This window comes from Adiantum capillus-veneris, chromosome 5 (assembly GCF_014529385.1).
Source record: "Adiantum capillus-veneris isolate H3 chromosome 5, ASM1452938v2, whole genome shotgun sequence".
Taxonomy (NCBI): Eukaryota; Viridiplantae; Streptophyta; class Polypodiopsida; order Polypodiales; family Pteridaceae; genus Adiantum; species Adiantum capillus-veneris.
Genome location: NC_140935.1, coordinates 81,373,849 through 81,398,815, shown reverse-complemented (window position 1 = coordinate 81,398,815; position 24,967 = coordinate 81,373,849). Strand labels below are relative to the sequence as shown.

The following is a 24,967-nucleotide window of genomic DNA, read 5'->3' as shown; positions in this document are numbered from 1 at the left end:
CATGACAGAGTTGAGGTTAATCTTGGGCCTTCACAAGTAACGAAAAATTGGTAAAACATGAATAAATGAGAGGACAGCACTTGTTCTGGACATGAAAATCCACCTGCCCGAGAGTTAAGAGGCTTCATTAAGTGAAAAGTGGGATGCATGGCAGGAGGGCAGTTACTTGCCTAATATGCATCATGCAGGAAGCAAGGGGGACAGCTTAGCCTTGCCTACATCAGCTTTTGGCTGATTTTAGGGATGGTTTTTGCAGATTTTGTGGGTTTACATCCGCTCTCCCAGGTCATACTACAGTTGTTGGTATTCATTGGAATGCGCTATTACATGCCCAAAAGTGGGCAAATTGAGAGAGAGAGAGAGAGAGAGAGAGAGAGAGAGAGAGAGAGAGAGAGAGAGAGAGAGAGAGAGAGAGAGAGAGAGAGAGAGAGAGAGAGAGAGAGAGAGAGAGAGATGAAATGAAATGTAATGTTATATTAACGTCTTCAAAAGGCCATAATGACCTATGAGACCCGAAAGTTACAAAGTGGTGGATCTGATACAAAGTCAGAGTAACAAAATAACCTAACAATAGTACAAAACAAAGATATATACTATGGGGTCCTAAGTTGGTCGATGTGAGTCAAGCGAAAACTAAGTAGAAAAATGGGCGGCTTGTTGGGATAGCTGAATCACAAGAGATCTAGCATCGGTTGTTGGCGAATCTCATCAATTTCCTCCATGGTTAGTAGTCTGACCGGACGTCGTGCATGCCTGGCCAGCTGCTTCGAATTTTCTGTCGTAGCCTCCGTCGATGCTGTGTAGTTCTTCACAGTCGCGGGCGCCTGGATTTCCCAGTTCAATCGCTCGATCAATCAGTGTGCCTCGTGTGTGAGACGAGGGGGAGCTCTGTTGTGGGACTGGCTCTTGCGGCTGTCCCGTGTTTGCTCTGAAGAAGTCTGTGATCCGTCTTTGAGACTGGCTAGCCTCGCCATTCATCAGGCTATCTTTGTGTCTGCGCAGCTTGAGCAAGAACAAACCTAGACATCTCTGATCTTCGTATCCCATGACTCTTGAGAGTGGTCCAAAACCCTCTCTGAACAAGCAATGGAAGCGGCCTCGTATCTCGTAGTAGACGGGGCAGCGGCATGTATAGTGTAGCTCTGTCTCAGGTTCCATGTTACACAAGGGGCATGTCCTGTCCTCTGTGGGTACTCCGCTGTATCTCCCAGTCTCAGTCCGCAACTGGTGAGAAGATGTGCGTAACTGGCCAATAGCACATCGTATCCCATGAGACAAGTGGGTATCCATGTATCTGGGTCTCGCCACAAAACCATCTTCCGTAAGCTGGAGGAGGTCTCTGTAGAAAGCCATCTTCGTGCCCAATTCCTGTGCTGGTTGTATCCATGTCCTCCTGGTGTCTAGCTGGGTTAGGTCTTGGCGGATGAGCTTGGTGATCTCTGACTGTGTAAGAGTGAGAGATGGTGCATCCAATGAGTAATGGAATGGTGGCAACCTGTCTATGCTGAACCCATGTGCCTGAAACCATGATGTCATCTCCCCATACCAGCATGTTGTATCTCCTTGTATGGCTAACTGTCGAGAGGATTCAAGTGCTATGCGAGCATATCTGTCTCTAGGAAGTGCCCATGTGCGGTTTATGAAGAAGACTGATCTGGTGAGCGCCTCCACCACAAGTGGGGGGGCCGCTAGCTCTGCTCGGATAATGGCCCGTGGTACTGATGCCTTGGCTCTAATGAGCCGCGAGATCATAGAGACGAGAGGTTTCTCCATGTTCCCCCATCCGTCTGAGCGACCCGACCTCCCGTGGTGATCCAGTGAAGGTCCCCATATCTCGGTTCCATAGAGCAATGCTGAAGCCACCAAGGTGTCAAAGAGCCAGAGCTTCGTCCGGGGCTCCTGAAACTGAACCTGCAAACACATCCTCTCCAATCTACCCCATGCTGCGTGGGCTCTAGTAAGTCTGGTCTCTGCTGCTCTTCTGAGTGAGAATGCAGGTCCACTAAAAACCACTTCAAGGTAAGTGTAAGCGTCTGTGTACTCCACAGTCTCCTGGCCGTATGTGAATGTAGGTGCTGACCTCCTGATCCACTGTGGGGTGGTATTAAACACCATAACCTTGGTTTTACCCAGGTTGACAGACAAACCACTTTCGTGGGCAAACGTATGCAAAGCATCCAATTGACGTTGCATTCCCTCTGGGGATTCGGAGATCAACACTATGTCATCAGCATATAACAGAAGTGGAATCCATGTCCCTGCCAACTGAGCACCTTTATCCCCATCGCTGTCAATGTAGTCAGAAACCTCATCCACATACATACCGAAAAGAGTAGGAGAGAGCGGGCAGCCCTGCTTCACCCCAATAGTGGAGTGAACCGGTGTAGAAAGTCCCTCCGGGGTGCGTACATGCCCTACTACTGATCTGTACAATGCCATGATCCCCCAAATGAGTTCTGTGGGTACTCCCATTTCTTGTAATCTACGCATCAGTCTAGCTCTGGGTACTGTGGCGAAAGCTTTGCGGAAGTCCACAAAGCTACAATAGATCCGTCTCCCATGAGATCTGCCTTCTTCGATGATGGCCCTAAGTGTTAGGATATGGTCAAGAGTAGAGAAGCCTCTCCTGAATCCTGCCTGCCCAGTTGCACGTATTCCTTCCCTCTCTGCCCATCTACTCAGCTGTTGCTCCAGAATGGATGCATACAACCGTGCCAGTGTGTGCCCAATCATAATAGTGCGATAATTCCCAGGCTCCATGGGGTCTCCTGATTTGAAGATAGGTACGATCGTAGATAGGCTCCAAGTGTCCGGTAGGCCCTCACACATGGCCTGGTTAAACATAACTGCTAGAAGCTCTGCTAGTAGGTCTTTGGCATGCATGAAATGCTCTGCGACTAGGCCATCATGATCATATGCTCTCCCAGTCTTCATCCTGTCAATAGCTTTCTTCACCATCTCGGTGGTGAAAAAGACACATGCGTGTGGGCATGGATCGGGGGGGTTGGGGAGGGGCGGCTGTCCAGGTACTGTGTACAAAGATGATGCGTACTGCCCCCAGGTCTCTGTGGAGGAAATAGCAGGGGGGGGGGACTGCTCATGAAAGAGCCGCCATGCCTCACGCGAGTCCTGACTCAAGAATAGCTGATATAGATCCTGCTCGAGTCGAGCCAAAAAAGCCCTCTTCTTCCGCCGCACCAGGCGTCGGAAGTCAATCTGACTGTCTATGAGTGATGTCCCCCAACAGCACCTCTCTCTGAAGTCTGGCTCTAGTCTGGCGGCACTTCTCATTGTACCAGCTGTTTTGAGGCATGCTCCCTGATCGGCTGCTCTGCTCAGGCTGGGTGTGTAGGTATGCTTCTGCTGCTGCCTCATGTAATGTCTGTGTCAGTATAGTAGTTAGCTCCTCCAGAGGTTGCCCCGGGTCCTCAGTACATAGGCGTCTGTAGATTCCGTCCATGTATACAGAATCCGTCTCCTGTGTGAATGTGTAGCGAGTAGGGGCTGCTACTCGTGGCCTGTGTGCTACACTGACTGGAAGGAGATGGTCATCGACACCAGAGCATGATCCACTGCCACCCCGACCGGTCTGGGCTCAATTGTGAGGTCCTGGATACTAGAGATGAGATTCGGCTGTGCCATGACATAGTCCACTATGCTGGCTCCATGTCTGTGTGGGAAGCATGTAAAACCCTCCGCAGCAGGAAATCTCTGTAGGCCGTTTAAGATGGCCAATCCATGTGCAGTGCCCATGTCTATCAGGTGTCGGCCATACTCAGTATATTCCACATCGTGTGATAGTCTGGAAAGGCCCGTCTCTACCACATCTAGCTCTCTTAGCATCTCCTCTGAAGTATCATAAAACATTGCCTGGTGATGGGCAGTGCTAGCATTGAAGTTCCCCAGGATGATAATGTCACCGTCCCTAGAGAACTCCCATATGTCATCATCCAAAATAGAGAAAGGGGACTGTCCTCTGGGTGATGCATAAACTGATGTACTCGGGGGAAAGTAGCAAATAGCTAGATAGAGGTATCTGCCTGTCTCTGCTTTCCGTCTCACCCACATGTACCTAGCCTGCTCGTCCCTGCGGGCTATATGTATCAGTGGCTGCAGATTCTCTCTAAATAACACTGCCACTCCCCCGGAGCCCCGCCCTCTGTGCTCTGAGCGTGTCTCCTGTCTGTAGGCTGTCTCTCACCTATATCCACTGATGTGAGGCATGGATTGCCCAGGGGCCTAGTGTGTCTCAGAGTAAAAGATGATGTCTCTTCCAGTAAAGCTATCCTCAAAGGCACCCACATCAAGACGCATAGATCCATTGCAGTTCCAGGTAGCTACTTTGAGTGTGGTCCCATAGGTCTCGCACTGTCATGTGGAGCGTCGCTCTAGTATTACCACTTTTCCATCTCGGTAAAAAGCGATCTTGCCTTTTTCCCTTACCGCTCTAATCTCCGGCATTACTTCCTGCATATGAGCGATGTGCGAGAGGGTGAGATCATCCCTGAGAAAGATGCCAGTCCCTTTAAGAGTTGGTCTTTTCTTGAATGATTTCTTTGCTTCCATGGAGGGAAAACGGAGGATGAGTGCTCTTTCTTTTGAGGTTTGTCCACTGCCTCCATTTTTCTTTATGTTGCCCACTCTCCATGCCCTTGTGTGTGTCGGCTCATGAATCCCCATCAAGGCTGTGAGTTCTTTTACTTCTTCGTCCACATTGCCTTTGTCTTTAAGACCGCAAATTCTCACATGTTAAGCGCGCACCCTTCTCCTCTGCTCCTCCTCTAGTGTCTGGTTAATGATGTTGTTGGGTGTGGACGTGGGCGTTATCTCCTTGTCTTTTCCTTTCTTGGCCACCTTGATCCATTTCTCGGCTTCGTCCGCCTTTTGTTGGGGATTTGGTAAGAACATCCACCCAAGAAGTCGTCATTTCTTTGTGCTGTTCTTCTCCCTCTTTGATGGCCCGTACTTGTTCCTTGATCGTGTTGATTTCTTCGATTACTGAGGGTTGCAGTTCGCCCTCTTCCAGTGTGTTTCTTGATTGGGCTTCGGCGAGTTCTTTCTTGAGTGACGCGATCTCTTCCTCTTGGGTCGTCACTCGGTCTTCCAGTGTGCTTATCTTGCTCTCTTGGATTAGCACACGTCCTTCAAGCATGTTTATTGTGCCCCATAGATTGCGGTTCATCTTGGTAATGGTCTCCGTCATTTCCTCTTTGCATTTTTGAATGGCATCCTCTAGGGGGTCGGCTTTATCGTTCGTCTTCTTCATGCTTGATCGCCGTCCGCAAGGGTGTTAGATGTACGTGTGCACCCACCCTAGCAGCGGGCGCGGCAGTTGGGCGTGTGGTGGAGTCGTCCGCAAGGGAGTCGCTAGATGCACATGTGCACCCACGCTAGCGGCGGTGTCGGCGAGTGGTGGAGCGCGAGGTGGTACGGCCCGGGGGAGATAGCGGTAGTTACAGATTGGAGAGAGAGAGGGGGGGGGGCGGGTAGTATGGTAGATAGATTGGGGGGAAGGGGGATGGGCAAGAGAAAAATAAAATAAAATAATAAAAAAATTTAAACTCCCTACACGTAGAGGATGGACATCCTACGCGTGAAAGAAAAAGAGAGGGGGGGGGGGGGGGGGGGGGGGGGGGGGGGGGGAGAGAGAGAGAGAGCGCATGAGCGGGTGCACAGCAGGGCGCCACGGGGGTGCAGCGCACGAGCAGGGTAGGGTAGGGCAGCGGAGGTGCAGGGCAGGGCTGACGCGAGGGTGCAGGGCAGGGCTGGCCCGAGGGTGCAGCGCAGGCAGCGGGGGCGCGAGGGGCAGCGGGGGCAGGGCAGCGGTGCGCGGCAGGGCAGGCGCGAGGGTGCAGCGCAGGGCGGGTGCAGGGCAGGGCGAGAGAGAGAGAGAGAGAGAGAGAGAGAGAGAGAGAGAGAGAGAGAGAGAGAGAGAGAGAGAGAGAGAGAGAGAGAGAGAGAGAGAGAGAGAGAGATTTTTTATGTGTATGTCAGGCCGAAATCGGCCTATGAGACAAATCAAATATACATGGTGTGTATGTCATCCGTCTATCGGAAAGACAAATGAAATAAAACTGATACAAAACTGAACTGAATTGAAAATAAGTAGCGATGTGCTGAAGATGGTGATGGTGATATATCTAGGGGATATCTGTGAGAGAGAGAGAGAGAGAGAGAGAGAGAGAGAGAGAGAGAGAGAGAGAGAGAGAGAGAGAGAGAGAGAGAGAGAGAGAGAGATTTTTTACGTCTATGTCAGGCCAAAATCGGCCTATGAGACAAATCAAATATACATGGTGTGTATGTCATCCGTCTATCGGAAGACAAATGAAACAAAATTGATACAAAACTGAACTGAATTGAAAATAAGTAGTGATGTGCTGAAGATGGTGCTGGTGATATATCCAAGGGATATCTTAGGAGGGATGGAGCTCTATCTCTAAGGGTATATGCATGTCTATGTGCTCAAGGTAGTACAATCATGAGAGTGCATCAAGCTATCTAGCTCCATCCTGTACTAATGGGGGTCATTTGACTTCACCTCTCTCGTAGCGAGAGGAACCTGGTGGTTAGACAGGACCATAGGTACTCACAGGTCAGAGCATGGTTTGAGGCACACGGTCTTGTCAAGTAAGTCAAATGATTACCTAAAAGACAAATAATTAACAAGGGTCGCATTCACTTGAGATGCATAAATTTTAACACCCTCTCTGTAGCTCATCGCAGACATATGTAGGAAGACCTAGTCAATGAAGAAGCTACCATGGACATCCCACTAGTACGTCTACTGCCGGTCACACCTCGGGTTTGCAGCCACTAGTGTGTCACCAAAAGGAATGCCATCTTGAGCATTGATTGTCTCACAAAAAGTTGAACTATAGATTGTATGTCACAAATTGCTGACGTGCCAAGCCCTGAAGAATGCAACTTGCAGATCACGACCGAAGGGCCTAAACCCTAAGATGAACAAGCAACAACAGAAGAAGAAGTCCTACCAACTTATGGGACCTTGTCCGATGGGGCCCAAGTGACATAAAGGATTAAAATAAAGCAGGACACATACACACACAAAGAAGGATTTGTGTAGCAGTTGATGACGTGGCAATTTTCCGGATTTTCCGCTGACAGTGCTGACATGGCAGATTTTCGCAAAACGTGCTGACAGTGTTGACGTGGCAGTTGTACGGAATTCTGTGATTTATGCTCGCAGCTTTTTGGCATTGCTTTTGAACTAGAAGCTTTTGAGTTTGAAGGCTTTTCATGTAAACTGCTTTTGGGGCCTAGGGCCTTTAAATATGAGGCCATGGGCTCATTCTCTGGCATGCTTCCTAGAGAAGGTGCAAAGTCTGGAGTACCGGCTTGTACTGTGTTGATGCAATATAAAGAAATACCGAAAGGGGCACCAAGGTTTGGGGCCAATACTCTCTGGGGTGGAATTCCGCCACTCCGTGTCGCGTGTCGCGTCTCTCTCTCTCTCTCTCTCTCAGTTCAGTTGTTATTGAAGTGCTAAAAATCTGTTCAGTCTGTTCTTTTCTATTGGCACGTGGTTCTCATCTTGTAACAGTGGTATCAGAGCATCAGGCGTGTGCTTTTTTGAAAGCATACCGGTCCTACAAAAGAGCAGAAACCAGAGACTTTTGGAATTTGATTTGGAGTATCTTCTGGTCGACCCCAGACTTATTAGCCACTCCCACCCTTCATACATCGCATATCGACCGCGCTCCCGTCTTCGGTGCTCATGTCTTACATGGCATAAGCCATAAAGATCACTTGCAAGAGAAGGATCCAGATTTGTTTCGAGTCACTGTTTTTCTCAGAAGCAGTGCCATGCAGATGTTGATGTCTATAGCTACCAAGCCACACACTTCAAGGACTTGGCAAGCTTTCAAGAAAATTTTTGCCCGAAGTTATATGGATTGTGACATCTTCCTTCGGAGTGCAACTTTTGGCAGAGTGGGGTATCCTGAAATGCTTTCCATGGAAACCCTAGCAGATTATAACTTGAAATTTCTCAACATCTCTCAGTAGATGTCTCTTCACGAGCAGATGACCTTGGAGGTCCAGTGCGATTGCTATTTTGGGACTAGCATTGTTGCCAAAGAAACACTGTTTCAGGATGGAAAGTAAGTCGACTTTTCGAGCTCGACTGATGTTGAGATTGCTTTTTAAGTTTGAAATGTGTTTGAGAACTTGTTTGGTGATCCTGTTGGAATTTGTTTGAAATGGATAGTATCTGTTTTGAACCTGTTTTGGTGCCGATTTGAAATGTTTGACTCTGGTTTTAATACTGGTTTCATTGATTGGTGATTTTACTCCCGGGTGGAGTAGTGACAAATGATGTTTGAGAATGCTTGCTCATTCATACTCATGGCCTGGACCCTTGTGGTTATTTGCGGGGGGAGTATTGAATGATTGAAAAGTGTTGTTTTTACTTATGGCCCGGACCCTTGTGGTTATTTGCGGGGGGGGGGGGGGGGGGGGGGGGGGGGAGGTATTGAATGATTGAAAAATTGTTGTTTTTACTCATGGCCCGGACCCTTGTGGTTATTTACAGGGGGAGTATTGTTGCTGTTTACTCATGGCCCGGACCTGCATGGTTATTTACGGGGGGAGTATTAAGAAGTCTGAGTAGTGGTTACTCTCAGCACCTTCAAGCGACGCAGACTGCGGTCTGGTTGTAAAAGGCCTCTATATCTCATGGCCCGGACCTTTTTAGGTTATTTGTGGGAGGAGTGATGAGGGAGTCGTTGAACAGCTCATGGCCCGGACCTGGATGGTTATTTGGGGGGAGAGTGTATATCGAGGGCTTTATGTTTCCACATCTTGTAACATGCATATGTGAGCATTTGTGTTGTGACGTGCCAACTATTGAATATTCTTAACCGGATGAAATTGCATGGGTATGTAATTTTAGTGCATCAAGACACCCGTGGAAGATCAGTACGGTCTGGGTGTGATGGCTAATTTTACTACGCCAGCATATCAAGAGTTCCGAACTGGACGAAAGGAGAAGCCAACTCCTTGATCAAAAGAGCCGAAAGGAGAGGCCAACTCCTTGATCAAAAGAGGAGAAAGAAGAAGCCAACTCCTTAACAAAAAAAAAAAGCAAACTGATTGTCCCTCGGAATGACCCTCGGAAATTTTTGAGCTAACTTGAGTTGTTTTGCAGATATGCTGTAACCGCGGAAAGTAAGGGATGTCACAAATTGCTGAACGTGTCAAGCCCTGAAGAATGGAGCCAACTTGCAGATCACGGCTGAAGGGCTTAAACCCTAAGAAGAACAAGCAACAACAGAAGAAGAAGTCCTACCAACTTATGGGAACCCCGTCCGATGGGCTCAAGTGACATAAAGGATTAAAATAAAGCAGGACCCACACACACACACAAAGAAGGATTTACGTAGCAGCTGATGATGTGGCAGTTTTTCGGATGTTTCACTGACAGTGTTGACATGGGAGATTTTCGCAAAAAGTGTTGATGTGGCAGTTGTACGGAATTCCGTGATTTACCTAGCAGCTTTTTGGCATTGCTTTTGGACCAGAAGCTTTTGAGTTTGAGGCTTTTCATGTAAACTGCTTTTGGGGCCTAGGGACTTCGAATATGAGGCCATGGGCTCATTCTTTGACATGCTTCTTGGAGAAGGTGCAGAGTCTGGAGTACCGGCTTGTACTGTGTTGATGCAATATAAAGAAATACCGAAAGGGGCGCCAAGGTTTGGGCCCAATACTCTTTGGGGTGGAATTCCGCACTCCGTGTCGCGTGTCGTCTCTCTCTCTCTCTCTCTCTCTCTCTCTCTCTCAGTTCAGTTGTTATTGAAGTGCTAAAAGTCTGTTCAGTCTGTTCTTTTCTATTGGCACATGGTGCCCATCTTGTGACATTGTACTACGTCCAAGAATCCCCATTCGTGAATCGTGAACACATCACGTCCAAAACTTCCAAGATAATGAACTTTGGAACACATCGTGTCCATAATCTGGCCAACAACAATGGATTGTGTGCACATCCATAGTGTTTTCATGTATAGGGAGCTCCTTGCAGCTACAAGCCTCTCTCTGGCTGAAGCATGTTGTGGCAAGGTCCATCTGGCTAGAAATGTGGCTTCAAGGCCACTGTGGCTGCCGCCACGTGTGCCATGCCGATTTCGTGGGTAGAAAAATTATCACTGCTATCCTCGTCAAGCTTGCCTTTGTCTTTGTCCTCATGCATTTGCCTTTGGCTTTGCAATCCCAAGCCAAATGAATCGTCAACTCCCTTGAGAACTTCATTTTTGTCGAGGAAGTTAACCAAGTACAAGATGGTGCACTATAAATTGATCTTGGTTCTTTATGGCGTCATTGTCGCGGGAACAATGTCCAGACTCCAAGAAACTTCAGAAAGCTGCTGTAGAGGACAGGTCGTTGCCAAGCACACTCCCGTCCCAAGCCCCTCCTATTTGGGTAGCGTTCTAAGACGCTCCTTCACTTGCCACTTCTTTCGCTCCTCTTTTACACTTGCCTTTCAAAACGTAGTGGCCTTGAGTGCAGAGAAAAACATTGCACTTTAGTAGCGTTTAAGAACGCTAATGCTAAGGACTCCTCGCACATAGAGAAATGACTTTCCTACGCATTCATTGGAGGTAGAAAACACATCCGGTTGGAGCCGCAAGAGAGGGTGTTTCAAAACGTAGTTTGTAGCCCTCTAGCACAATGTTCGTAGACATTGTAGCGCGTAGACCTCCCACGCCCCTAGTGTTTCAACGTGCGATGGAAAAAGTTGCCGCGCTGGAGCTCCTACTTCTCAAAACATTGGAGAAAGAATGCCAATCTTCAAAAGTGCTACGGAGCTTCTACTGCTCCTCTTCTTTGTGACACGCTCTCCTCCCATGATCACCAAGGCAAGGGCTCCGATACCATGTCAAAGTCAACGATGCGGAAGCGTAGAGTTAGGGAGAGAATGCACGAGAGAGAAAGAGAGAGAAATAATTGGTTCCATTTGGAGTCTTACCGCCTTTTGTGGTCCCATTGGCGTGTGCCTCTTCTTTGTGACACGCTCTCCTCCCATGATCACCAAGCCAAGGGCTCCGATACAATGTCAAAGTCCACGATGCGGAAGCGTAGAGTTACTAAGGAGAGAATGCATGAGAGAACAATAATTGGTTCCATTTGGAGTCTTACCGCCTTTGGTGATCCCATTGGCCCGTTTTACACTAGATGCTCACTCTGTATCCTGGACAACTTTAGTAGAATTCACAGTAGACGAAGCATCTGCAATGGTCGCATTTACCTCTTTCTTATGAGTCTGAGGTCTCTTTGGCCTTCAGTCTAAGACATTGCTCGATGATGTGATCAACCTCACAATAATTGCATTTCAACCTCTTGCCTTTGTCACAAGGTTCGGCAGAGTTATTACTGTTTGTAAGTCGTAGGTCTACTACGCAAAGAACGAACATCGGGGAAGTGGCAACATTACCACTCCTTCGAGTAACCACAAAGACTTTTGATGAACATCATGTTGCTTAGCCCTGCTTTTTGTGGATTTTGCCTCTTGTAACAACTTGACTGCACTGGCTTTGCCCTGGTCACAAATCTTCCAAGTCAAAACAAAAGTCTGATAGATATGAATTTGGGAATGGGTGAAGATCTGTTTGCACAAGAGAAATGTCACGAATGACCTCATCAATAAATAACTGCTTCTTGAGATTTTTAATCTCTGCAAATACGACCTGCATACAAAGTAACTAGAATATCCGAAGCTTGTACTTCTATTTTTGCTGAGCCAGTGTGTGGTAATAGAACTTTCAACAGAGAGTGCAATTAAGGTATGAATGTGTGCATCTCTACTGTTCCAACAAGCTTGCTTGCAAGTAGACAAAGCAACTTGAGCACCAATAATGGAGAACCCACAACATCCTCAATATACCATATATCCACGTAAGGTGGACATATATCAAGATCCTGCACAAGACGTTTGCATTAGGTATGCCCACAATGAGCAGTTGTTTCCATCCATTTAGTCTTTATCTCAAAACATGCAGAAAACACCATTGTTGTGAGCCATAGCTTGTAAATGCACTTGATGGAAAAGTTTCCTGTAGTCAAAATGGAGGTTGAAATGAGCTTGAATCAAAATTTTGAGGACACTGAGTTTGTTGGAGGAAGCATTACAAGAATGCACACACAATACTTGGAGAAAAAGGAGAAGCCCAAAGCCACACAACACTGTTTCCCTTAAAGGTGAATCTGGGCTTATCCTGGATTCCTCTTGGTATAATTTTTAGTCGTTTAGTGAACATGCAGACTTCACATTGTGAAGTTTCTGTCCGAGTTACAACCCGTTGATATTCTGTTAATTCTTTCTATGTGCCCTATCAACTACCTTATTTTGTGCTAGTTTTTCCTATTTAATGTCCCTGATATAGTAACGTTGTAATATTTTTCTGTTACGGGGATCATTGTAGATGTGTGTTTCTACTTAAGGATTGATTTTTTTCTATATAATTTATGCTTAAGGGCTCTTAATAGACATGTGTGTTGAATGGAATCAGCCAATAACGACAGGTTATGTTTTCCTGCAGAGAGGCCCTATGATACAATTCCAAACTTCACTGCTGCTGATGCTCTACGCTTGACTGGCATTGGAAGAAATGAGTTTCTGGACATAATGAACAAATGTAGAGCTAAGGTATAATGCTGCAAGGAGAGGGTTGGCTGTAAATGGTAGTCCACCTTGTTGGGTTTTTTTGTACATGGCAGTTAGCGAAAATAGGCTCGTTTCTGTTTCAGTACATCACTTCTAAGAATTATTGCTCTTTCTACAATTCAATGGAACCGCTCATTTATTTGCAGAGGTTAATGTGGAAACTCAACAAGTCCATCATCAAAGAGATGATGCCCACACAGCCAGTGACTTTTGCTATTGAGAGTTGGTGGACTATCTGTGTTGTCAATCTATCTCTGGAGGAGTTCCGAGTAAGAAGATTGTAGAGCAATTTTATTGTGTGAACAAGGTCACTTTATATGTTTTCTTCATCTTGAATACCAGATGCTGAGTTTTTCAGTGTGAACATGGAGTATCTCACTATGAAATGCTCTTTTTTATACAGAAGCTTACTGAGGATGAGATTGTTGTCATAGACAAGATATGCAAGGAAGAAGTCAACATCTTTGGTTTGCTAGATCCAGATGTTGTGCGTGGGCTTTGTCGAAGAGGTTTAGTGTACTTGGATGTGCCTGTATTTCCTGATGACTATTTTAAAGGTAACTTACCACATGCATGTTTTTGGACCAGAGGTTATGCACAAAATTCGAATCGGTTTTCTGTCAATTAAGGTACTTGAATGTGTGACATATGTGAATCAGTTTTCAGTTAGGCAACTTGAGGTTCCTTTTTGGGCCAGCTGCCCCTCTGAGACATCTTCTTTATCCTTACAAAGAACAACACAGATAGCTGACTTGCCTAATCCCGCGGGACATGTCCTGGTTGCTTTTGACTTTTATTAGTATCAGAAAGTGAGGGAGGCCTGCTTTGCCCAATGTCCAGGTTTTCCTGTGGCATATTTACTTCCTCTAGGGACTATGGGGTTACACGTCAGCGAGATCTATGCAAATTATATAGTAGGATGGGTGCCAGTATGTCACTGATTTGGCCCATAACCATGGACAGGGTTTGATTATTTGCAATGGTTGTATGCATTTGTTATGCTTGCTGAATTTTTGCAGGGGCAACTTGAGGAGCTTCTGATGCTTGAGAAGCTTCAAGTGCCTGAACTGTTGAAGGGCTCCTAGGAGAGAGGACATGGAACGCATTTGGAAGGAGATGTTAGAATTCATCTTCCTGTACGGTGGTAGCTCCGGTATCTCCCAGGAGTAGATCAGGGAGGGAAGGCTGTTTTGTGGCTATGCCCGGCCGTACTTGAGGTAGACGTACCTGTTCTCAGCGGTGCACTTCATATGTGCCCCTGGTCACTTTTAGTGAGTTTACATATTTATTAGCTATTTTAGCCATTTGTGGGGTCGTGGAGTTCTCCTAGCTGAGTAGGGCAAACTGGGTTTCCCTATATAGGCAGCCCCCCCCCTTGTACCATTTGGCACAAGGTGGTACAAAACGTATTGTACATGGAAAATTTTTTATGTACGTCGAAATACGTACTCTTGTAAAAAAACAGCAAAGTACTAAAATTTCTAGGATATTTCCAATAAAAAACAAGAGAGAATGCAACAACTTATAGAGACAAGAGAGAATGCATGATGATTCTGTCGCAAGCAGCAAGACAGACACAAGAGAGAGAGAGAGAGAGAGAGAGAGAGAGAGAGAGAGCAGGAGGAACTCGGAGAACAATCTCTGCAACCTGTTGTTTCTCTGCAGTAAACAGTCTCTGCATCTTGGTTACACGGCTACAAATTGTGCCCAAAAGATTGCTTGCAAAGCTTGGGTGAAACCCTTAGCCACGCATAACAGTCAGCTATTTAAAAAAAAAAAAAACTGCAACGTACAGAGCGTTTCGTATGGTACAGATAAGTTCCGTACGTACGTTGTGATCCTACCTTGATTTGGCATGTTGTGTTATGCAGATTACCAGTGTTTTGGGCTCTCACTATCTCCCTAGCGTTTTCTCTCTCTAGCTTTCCAGTTTGTTGCTCATCCTCTCTCTAGCGTTTTCTTGTAGGCACATTGATCTCCAAATGCTGGCATTTCTGCACTTTGATCTCTCTTCTAGCCTCTAGTGCTTCCTCTCCCAAGCGGTCTATACACCTTCATTGTGGTGTTACACTCTCGGTGAGATGTGGTGCCCGTTCGGTGGGCAGTACACGCTTGTGCCTTGACGGCGAGGAGATCCATCGTGATAGATTCGAGATCTATTGGCTGCCCGTCACGGAGAGGTGTCTTGATCGTGGTTGCAGACGAGTCTCTCATCCGATTCACCTTCTTTCTGCTGCACCTTTGACATGGTATGAGAGCCACGGCGCGCTCTTGAATCAGATCTGTGATTTGTGCGAGTTTGTGTTGCTGATTTTTCGCGACGAAAAGAGGCGGTTTGCTGCTTTTTTTTGCGTTTTTCACTCTTTTGGGGCTGATCTCGGTTGTAGTGGACAAATTTGCAGATTTTTTATCTTCTACGTTGACGTAGCCGCATCACATGCCCAAATTCTCCAACACCTTGGAGAAGAGTGATGATTATGACACATATTCAGCCCATGGTGACGAAGTACAACATGAGGATGGGATCGGCGGCGGTAACAACACCGTCGACGAAGAATGGAATGGAGACAACTATGCCATTTGGAAAGCCACCATGATGGCGGTCTTTGACTCTTACGAGCTTGGAGGATTTGTATTGAGCAACTTTCAAAAGCAAAAGAACCCAAAGGGAGCGAAGTTATGGGAGCGTGTTGTGTCAATGCTCAGATCCAGTCCTTCATTATCCTCAACAGCACACTTGCGGTGATTGGCCACATACGGCTAATGCAAGATGCGAAGTTGATGTGGGATCGACTTTCTTCTGTTTATGATCGAGTTTCTCCAATGAAGCGGATAGCCCTTGAGAACCTTGGATGCGAAGCACACTTCCATGCAGGATCACATAAACAAGATGTTGGAGCTTCAAGAGGAGATACTTCATATTGGAAAGCTTATTTGTTTGGAGGACATGGCCATTCAGCTTTTGGCCCAATTGCCTCCCCGCTTTACCAACTTCTACTCTTTCTTGATTACCAGTGGCCGGCTGAATACTATCACTTGGGACGAACTAGTTCCAATGGTTTTGGACCAAGAGGAGCGGTTCAAAACGGGGAAGAAGTCAGGCTCCGAAGCCTTGATTGGTTCTTCCAACAACAACAAGAAGCAGAAGGGTAAGAAGAAAGGCACCAACACAAGAAGAGTGATGCCGAGCGTGACTCCTTGAGGCGGAGCGGCATTGCAACAATTGTGGTGAGGAAGGACATTATTGGAGTAGGTGTCCATAGTGAGTTGGAGAGGCTTCGACTTCCTCGGCAACAGTAGTACAGTCACCGGCCTTTGTTCATTTGGAGATTCTCCCTTCGACGGACTCTCCAAGGACATTGGAGGCCATGGTGACACATGCGGGTTGAGATAGTCGTGATTGGATTCTTGACAGTGGTGCCTCACGGCACATGACACCCTCGAAGGATCTATTGTCCAACATGCGACGACACTGTGGTACCATCTTCATCCGCGACAAATCTGAAATTCCCATTCACAGTGAGGGTTCCTTGGAGCTCATTCCTGACGGCAGAGGGGGTATGCATACCTCCAATGTACCATATGCTCCAAAGCTGGGATTTCACCTTATGTCAGTGCACGAGGTGTGCAAACTTGGCATGGAGGTGATCTTCTCAGAGGACTCGGTATCTATACGGGATTGGCAAACCGGTATAGAAGTCATAGGGGGCTTGGTAGAGAACGGCCTCTATTGGCTCCATGCTTTTTCTTCATCAATTCGGATACCCACAGGTGATTTATGGCATTACAGGTTTGGCCATTTGAACAATGATGCCCTTCGACTTGCTTTTCGTGAGCAAATGCTTCAAGGCTTACCAGATGTTGGGAGTAAGCATGGAGAATACATTACTTGCATTCATGAAAAACAACATCGTGAATCCATTCTGAGGCTTTCTACACGCCGAGCCAATGCCGTATTGGAGTTGGTCACACCGACCTTTGTGGGCCTATGCAGAACCCTTCCCTCGGCAAGTCTCTTTACTTTATGTTATTGGTGGATGACTTTAGCGGCTTTACTTGGGCATATTTTCTACAGCATAAACACGAGGCATTTGGCCTCTTCAAGAATTGGCGTACTCTTGTGGAGAAGGAAAGCAATCATGTATTGAAGACCATTCGGTCGGAAAAAGGTGGGGAGTTTACTTCCAATGCTTTTATTCAGTTTTGTACGGACCGTGGTATCAAATGAGAGCTTGCGAATATCAATACACCTTCAGAGAATGGAGTTGTGGAGCGGAAGAATAGGACAGTGGTAGAGATGGCACGAACCATGCTTGAGCATCGAGATTTACCTAACTCCTCATGGCTGAGGGAGTTGCGACGGCTATCCACACCATAAACCGATCTCCAACCTCTTTAGTTCCAAAGATGACCCATTTGAAGCCTACTTTCGTAAGCCCGACGTCTCCCATTTTCGGATTTTTGAGAGCGATGCCTAAGTGCATGTACTGAAGGACCAAAGGGGGAAGTTTGACCCCAAGACCCGAAGAATGTTTTTGTTGGCTACAACTCTCTTTCAGTGGGATATCGACTTTATGATCGAGAGAAGAAGGAGATTGTTCTCAGCCGTGATGTTGTCTTCAACGAGACCTTACCTTCAGAGGGGGCTTCCGCTCCCAAGCCTTCCACGATGACTCCTGATTTACCAATTCTTGGAGACCCGGATTTTGATTTTCCCTATGATGAGCCCTCTTCTCCTACCCTTGTCCTCAGGCTACGAAGGAGCATGCACCCATTCTCTATGATGCAGTTGGCAGTGGATCTCATCACAGTGCCGAGGTAGAGGTAGACATGCCAGCAATTCCTCCCACGGGGAGCAAGCTCGATAGCTATGCGGCTGGAGGTTCAGATTTCCATGTCATTCTATGAGGATGGAGTGATTCAGATTGGGGAGGTGATCAGACGGACCACAAGTTTTACCTTTTCTTTGGCTCAGGAATAGTTTCATGGAGCAGCAAGAAACAACCAACAGTTGCCTTGTCTTCCACAGAGGCACAGTACTGTGCTGTTTGTAGTGCTACATGTGAGTCAATGTGGATTCAGAGGCTACTGAGACAACCGGAGTTGTATTACCTTGCGAGGAGCCCGGTGTTTCATGCCCCTACCAAGCATATAGAGATTCAGTACCATTTTGTTCGTGAGAAGACCAAGGACGGTTCTATCCGACTAGAGTACATCCCGACTTCGGATAACCATGTTGACATCTTCACCAAATTTCTTCCACAGGCGACATTACCCTCTCATGCAAGCTCCCTTAGACTGCTTCCACGTCTAGGAGCTTAGAGGGGGTGTTAGAATTCATCTTCCTGTCTGGTGGTAGCTTTGGCATCTTCCAGGAGCAGATCAGGGAATGAGGGCTGTTTTGTGGTCGTGCCCGGCTTTTGAGGTAGACGTACCTGTTCTCAGTGGTGCACTTCACTGTGTTGCTCACCCAGTAGGCAGACATGAGGCCGGACCCCAGTTCCTAGGGTTTTCCAAGGTTAGTGTCTCGAGTCATCTGCAGTCATGCTACTAAATATGTGTCCCTCGTCACTTTTAGTAAGTTTACATATTTATTAGCTATTTTAGCCATTTATGGGGTCGTGGGGTTCTCCTGGTTGAGTCGGGCAAACTGGGGTTTTTACTATATAGGCAGCCCCCCCCCCCCCCCCCCCCCCCCCCCCCCCCCCCCCCCTCCTTGTACCATTTGGCATGTTGTGTTATGCAGATTACCAGCCCAACTCCTTAGCGTTTTCTCTCTCTAGCATTTCCAGTTTGTTGCTCATCCTCTCTCTAGCATTTTCTTGCAGGCACATCAATCTCCACATGTTGGCGTTTCTGCTCTTTGATCTCTCTTCCAGCCTCTAGTGCTTCCTCTCCCAAGCGGTCTACACACCTTCGCGGTGGTGTGTAGACCGCGAAGGTGTGTAGACCCTCGGTGAGATCTAGTGCCAGTTCGGTGGGTGGTACGCGCTTGTGCCTTGACGGTGAGGAGATCCATCGCGATAGCTACGAGATCTATTGGCTGCCCGTCACGGAGAGCTATCTTGATCGTGGTTGCAGACGAGTCTCTCATCAGATTCACCTTCTTTTTGCCGCACCTTTGATAGGAGAGTGACCCTCAAACTGGCAAAGTATGAAGAGAAAGTGGACAATCTACATGGTGACCCTCTATTTAGCAAAGCAGGGAATGTCGACACTTGGTGACACATGCAAGGCTATTGGAGCTCCTATATGGCAGGTGCTGACACATGCAAGGCAACTGGAGCTCATGCATAGCAGGTGGTGACTCATGCAAGACAAGTGGAACTCATGCATGGCAATGACGGTTCATGCAAGACAAACGGAACTCATGCAAGACAAGTGACGGTTCATCCAAGGCAAGTGGAGTTTATGCATGGTAGGTGGCAGCTTATGCAAGGCAAGTGAACACTTGGACAATTCAGGCATGGCAAGTGGCCACGCATGCAAGGCAAGTGCACCAGGCGACCATAGATCAACTAGGTGACCCATTTTCGGCCAAGGGTAACTCCACACACACATTGGCAGCTTGGCAAGTGGCAACGTGTCCACACTTGCCCGTTCCAACCTCAATTAGAAGAGGAAAGTGCAAACATTTGGCACATTGTCGCATGCACGCGCGTGTCCACACACCCACCTACACATCTTTGTAAAGAGGACTGAATAGCCAATTGTAAAGGTCTTTTTGCAGACTCTCTCCCGGTCTGCTCTCTCATAAGCAGGGCGCCATCTCTGTGAAGAGTCTTGTATAGTTATATTGTATCTACATGAACAAATACCGAAAGGAGCACCTATTTAGGGGCCAGTGCAGTGTGGAGGAGGAACTTCACCTCTCCATCTCTCCCTATCCCATCTCTATCCCTCATGCTCTCTACTAATTCTCCTGTCTCTTTCTCTCCACTATCTGTGAGCTTGTCACAAGTGAGATGACGTGTGTGATTCTAGTTACTAATCCTTTAATTAAGTACTTAAACTCATGATTAAGACTTAAGAAACTTGAACATGACTTAGAGACAAGACTTAGAAGACTCTGTGTTTGATTGATTGAATAATTGCTTGATGGGTTTTGAAACTGTTACAAGAGGTCTCTTATATAGAAACTGAAGAGACACGATGAAGAGACATGACCATAGGTCAAAAGACATGACTCTATGCCAATAGTCGTGTTCCTCTGCTGTAGAGTCGTGACCCTTCGGCGTAAAGGTGCAGACATTCGCTGAAGAGGCATGGCTATTCGTCGAACAAGTGCGACTCTTGGGCGAAGGGATGCATCCTTTGGAGAATCGGGGGTCTCAGATCTGGTGCGTCTTCGTAACTGCAAAAGAATCAAGCGAAGAAGGTAATACAAAGGCAAAGAATACGTCACAATCGTGACGTTTCCTCCCATTTAAAATAAAATCGAGGGATAGTTGTAGAAACTTTGGGAGAAGGAAATGTATTGTTATAGTGCTTCTGCATCCAAAGCTCTTTCTATTAAGTCCCATGTTATGGCACTATTATTGACCATAACTATTTTGCCAAACTGAAAGCTGATCATATCTGCAACTTGTTTCATCTTTGTCAAAAGTATCAGTATCACATCTGCAACTTGATTAGTGTTTTTGTCAAAGTCATTTGTAACTTCGAGCTTTGTCCAAGAAGAGATTAAATCTTTATCTGCTTCGAGTTGTTGAGTGATGACTACTGGTTGGAAATCTGCAAGGTATTCCATGGTTTATCCGGGACACTAAAATCCTTTTGAAGGGATGTCGTAGACTGAGACAGAGTAGTGTTTGAAGGTACATCCATGTGTAAAGGTTTACTTGTGGAACAAGTTGTGTCCAAAGATTCAATTGAGTCTGCATCTGCATTTGATTTATCCTTTGCACTGTTGAAGGCAAGGAATGGAGTCTTCAAGTTTGAAGAATTATCATTCACCACTGCATTTGGAGAGAGACTTTATTATGCAAGGGCGGTGTCGAGGCGAGTTTTTCTGCCTGGATCACGGCCAAAGAAGGGGTTTTGTGCTTGTCCGTTGTCACACAAGAACCGGAATCTTCTAAATCTTCAGCTTTCTCAGCGGGTATTAAGGCTTCCAGTTGAGAAGGGAGAGGTTGAGGGAGTTGTTGCCTCTTAGACCTCTGAAGAATCCTCTTGCACAAGGAAAGGATCAGTAAATCTTCAACTTTACCACCATCAGATAAGAAAGACTTAAATGTAGGGCATGGCTTGCGAGGGGGAACTTGTCCAGCGTCGCGGTATTCACAACCGAGTTCTCGACTAGGGTCTGATATATACAAGAGAAACGGGACGGGTACGTTGAATTCTCCATCAGCCATGTGGCTCCCGCACATAGAAGCCCCAGAAATTCAGCGCTCGAGGGAGAGCGGCGTACAATTTTTGGTATCGCTGGCTTGTAGGCATCTTTGCTTAAGTTGAAGGAGTTTTTGAAGGGCTGAGATCACATGACATTAAAAAAATTTGGGGTTGGGCGGCCACATGGCATTAAAACCAAGGCAATCAATTAATGTAAAAAAACTCTACGCTGCTGATCCTTCTTACGTAAAAACAACCAGCGCAACGTGTCAGACAGAGCCCAGCGAATCCAGAATTCAGCGCTTGGTGAAAGGGTGCGACCTTGTAGAAGGGGTGCGAGTGAGGGAGAGATACTCAGGAGTAGAAGGGTGTGCAATGGCTGCATGTGAAGGGGCAGCCAGTGTTGAATTCTGCCAGCAAAAGGTTTTTTTTCTGTGCTACAGCCTGGCAGCACATGGAGAAAAGGGTGTGACCCTTGGAGCCAGCGCTTGGTGAGGAGGCATGATGCTTCGCGAAGGGGTGCAACTGCGTTTGCTGAAGGGGCACGGTGAAGAGACACCTCGAGGAGGCAAGGGCGGCTATGAAGAGGCACAGCCCATTGAAGAGGTGCCGATGAAGAGGTGCATCGCTTGGTTTCCATCAAGGAATTTCAGCATGCACATCGGGTACGCCATCCCTCCGTATCATTGCATTATGTATATATTACAGGTAGTGTAGGGTAAGAGCTACCTCATGCTCTTGTATACGTGTGTATATCACCTTTCTTTTGCTTCCATACAACTCCGGGAAGGGGGTAGAGTGTAACGGTGAGGGTGAGAGGCTCACAACCTTCGGGTTCCGGGAAAAAATTTGCTCTGATACCACTGTAAGGATTCTAGTTACTAATCCTTAATTAAGTATTTAAACCCATGATTAAGACTTAAGAAACTTGAACTTGACTCAGAGACAAGACTCATAAGACTCTAATTTTTGATTGATTGATTGATTGCTTGATGCTTTCTGAAATTGTTACAAGAGGTTTCTTGTATAGAAAGTGAAGAGACACGATGAAGGGACATGACCATAGGTCAAAAGACATGACTGTAGGCCAATAGTCGTGTCCCTTTGCTGTAGAGTCGTGACCCTTCGGCGTAAAGGTGCAGCCTGTCACCAGCGTGTGACTACTATCTATCCTTTTTGTTGATTTCTTTCTTATTATCTATTTACTTTCACTTTTTGGAAACACCCCTCGGAAAATCTAACTGCCTTGCATTGCATAGCTAGTGTGGAACTGCCAGAGGGAGTCCATGCCTGAGGGCAAGAGAGCACTAAGGTTGGACAAGGACTATGGTTAGCCAAGTGGGGTCATTGACTAGCCAAAGTGGAATCCTTTGCTACAGAGGCTACATTTGAGTTCTGGATGTGGGTGCAGTGTACAAAGAGGGTCGGATGACCTAGAAAGATACAATGGCAGCATCTCCTAAAATTTAGGGAACTGCTATTTTGGGACCTGAAAATGTGTTGGCAACATTACCTCCGGAATGACAAGGGGAACATTTTCTTACTCTGCCGTGAAGTCAACTGGGCAACCGGTTGGGATATTTTTAGGCGGCAACCCCGAAACGGGAAAATGTTTGTAAATGTGCCAAGTGGCACATTCTAGTGCACTTGCCTCATGCAACAAGAAGTGGCGCTGAATTTTAAGCTGGGAGGGCTCATTTTTCAGATTTTGTCACAGGTTAAGAGCTATGGAGTGCTTGCTTTCCCTCTTATGCACAGTGCGGTGCCAGGAGTGATGTCCTGCACACTATGCACTGCCCTCTCTCTCCCCTTTGGCAGTATGTTATGCCCGTCTAGTGGGCTCTTCATTTAACCAATGTACAGTTGTGTGGGTTCATGCGCGATTGCCGAGGCAAGAGCCTCTTGCACAGGTACTGGATTAGCTAGCGGCTAATCCCCCGCAGGTACAGGTGAATTCGGAGAGGTTTCACGCCAGAAATCTCGTCCGATTCAAAGGGCAAGTAGCCCTACAGGTGCGGGAGCTCGAGGACTTGCTACGGATGCGACCGGCACGCGAAACGGAGCCCGAAACAGTAAATTACAGCCTGCTGTGTATTTTTGCAGGTTTAGGGTTTTGGCCCTAAACGGACCCTAATACCCCCAGGAGGTTCGGGGACGCAAGGGGACCGCTGTACAGGTGATCTGGCGCATTTTCAGGGCTGAAAACAGAGAATTCAGCGTGCTGCAGATTCTCGCCAGGTTTTGCAAAGTGCTCGTATGCGTCGGGAAAGTCAGTCAATGCGTGGGAATACTGACTGTGAAGGGTTCTAGTACAGTTATGCTACCGAAATCGGGCTGGAGCAGTGGAAATTCAGCCGAGTTTTTGCGGGGCAGCTTGTAGGGAACCACAGCGTTTATTCCCTCTTTTGAACAATAAAGAAATATCGAAAGGGGCGCCTAAGTTAGGGGCCAATCTGGTGTCGGTCTACTCATACAGGTGCAATCTAGCAGCCTGTATCCCTCTCCCCTTTGTTGTGTCTTGAAAGTACAGGTAAAATAGACGACTAATAATGGGTGAAAGCTAAATCAAGGTTTAAAGTAAAGTCTACCGCCCTTTTTGGATTGAACAGGCCGGTTTCATGGTTCCTTCGACGGGATTAAATCACTTTTTCCCATAGAAGTGAGCCTTGGTCAGTTTTGGGCTTGAAGACACAGGGGATCATAGACTAGACACATGGAATTGCAATTATGGCTGACAGACCAGATGATGTGACTGAAGAGGTTTCCTCTTAACAGGGTCAACAGACACATGAAGTGGGTGAGTCGTCAAGACCACCACAGACTGATGACGATATATTTAGGACCCAGTTGGCTACTGCTGTGGCTATGTTTACACAAGTAATGCAAAACCCAAGGTTTTTAGCCTTTCTGCAACCTCCTGTTCCGTCTCAGCAAGTTGGGTCACTGGATCATATTCAAAAGCCTGTTAAGGCTCGAGCACAGGTGATTTATACCGCACAGTCAATGGAAACACCTGTACACTTGACGGAGAACATGCAGTCTCCACAACCTATGCCTAAGGTGCAAGAACAGGTGGCTGAGATGCCAGTATTTCAAGCTTTACCAGTTCAGCCCACCACCTTTCAGCAGCCTATAGCTGGTTCTAATGGGCAGGGAAGCAACCTACAGGCTATGCAACAGGTCTTCCCACCACCTTCAGTACACCCTGGCTATTTTGGAGGTGGATCCGTATTCCAGAGCATGGCTGGTCATGCACCTGGAAATCAGTTTTACACGCTAGGAACAGTGTTTGGGGGTGCTCAAACGATGATGCCTAACCCCATGTATGGTGTCACAGGCATGCTACCAGGGTTTCAGAGCACTCAGGGCGAATTTGGGATGCCACTGGCAAATTTTGGTATGGTTGGAATTACAAATCAGCAGCCAAATATGGCATTTCCAGGTCAAGTTAATAGCGGCCAAGGAACACAGATGAACCCTAATAGTGTTCCCATGTTTCAGTCACTTCCATATGACAATCTAACGCCGTTGGAGAGGCCAACTCCGTACAAAGAAGGTGGCAAAGGTGTGTCATTCACGATCTTTACAGGGTTTGATGACAGGAAGAAGGCTCTCTCATTCCTCCAGCAGTTTGACAAGGCCTATGCAGGGGGAAACTTTACAGAGGCTTCAAAGGTCCGCAAGGTAGCCACTTTCTTGACAGGGAATGCGGGACAATGGTGGACAACTTTATTGCTTCAAGGGCAAGCTCCGTCCACATGGATTTACTTCAAGCAGATTTTTGCAGCAGCATGGTTATCTGATGACTTTGAAGCAGATGTCATGACAGAATGGCACCAGCTAAATGCTGCCACTTGCAGAAATCTAGATGATTACAATCGGAAGTTTTGGAAAGCTCTACTTCCAGTAACTTCCTATAGGTTTGTGCCATTGACAGAACAGATTGAAAAATACTGT

The 24,967-nt window shown here is 46.9% G+C and overlaps 1 protein-coding gene across 3 annotated transcripts in view; it reads left to right on the top strand.

Annotated features, from left to right (window-relative positions):
• LOC147457598 (FAM91 carboxy-terminus protein) overlaps positions 1 to 24,967 on the top strand; it is an 89,257-nt gene that overhangs the window by 41,128 nt on the left and 23,162 nt on the right. For all 3 annotated transcript variants that reach the window (XM_086512459.1, XM_086512458.1, XM_086512460.1), the window contains 3 exons: positions 12,552 to 12,658; positions 12,823 to 12,945; positions 13,080 to 13,233. In XM_086512459.1, the coding sequence (XP_086368585.1) occupies positions 12,552 to 12,658; positions 12,823 to 12,945; positions 13,080 to 13,233 (384 nt within the window). The remainder of the gene's footprint in view (positions 1 to 12,551; positions 12,659 to 12,822; positions 12,946 to 13,079; positions 13,234 to 24,967) is intronic.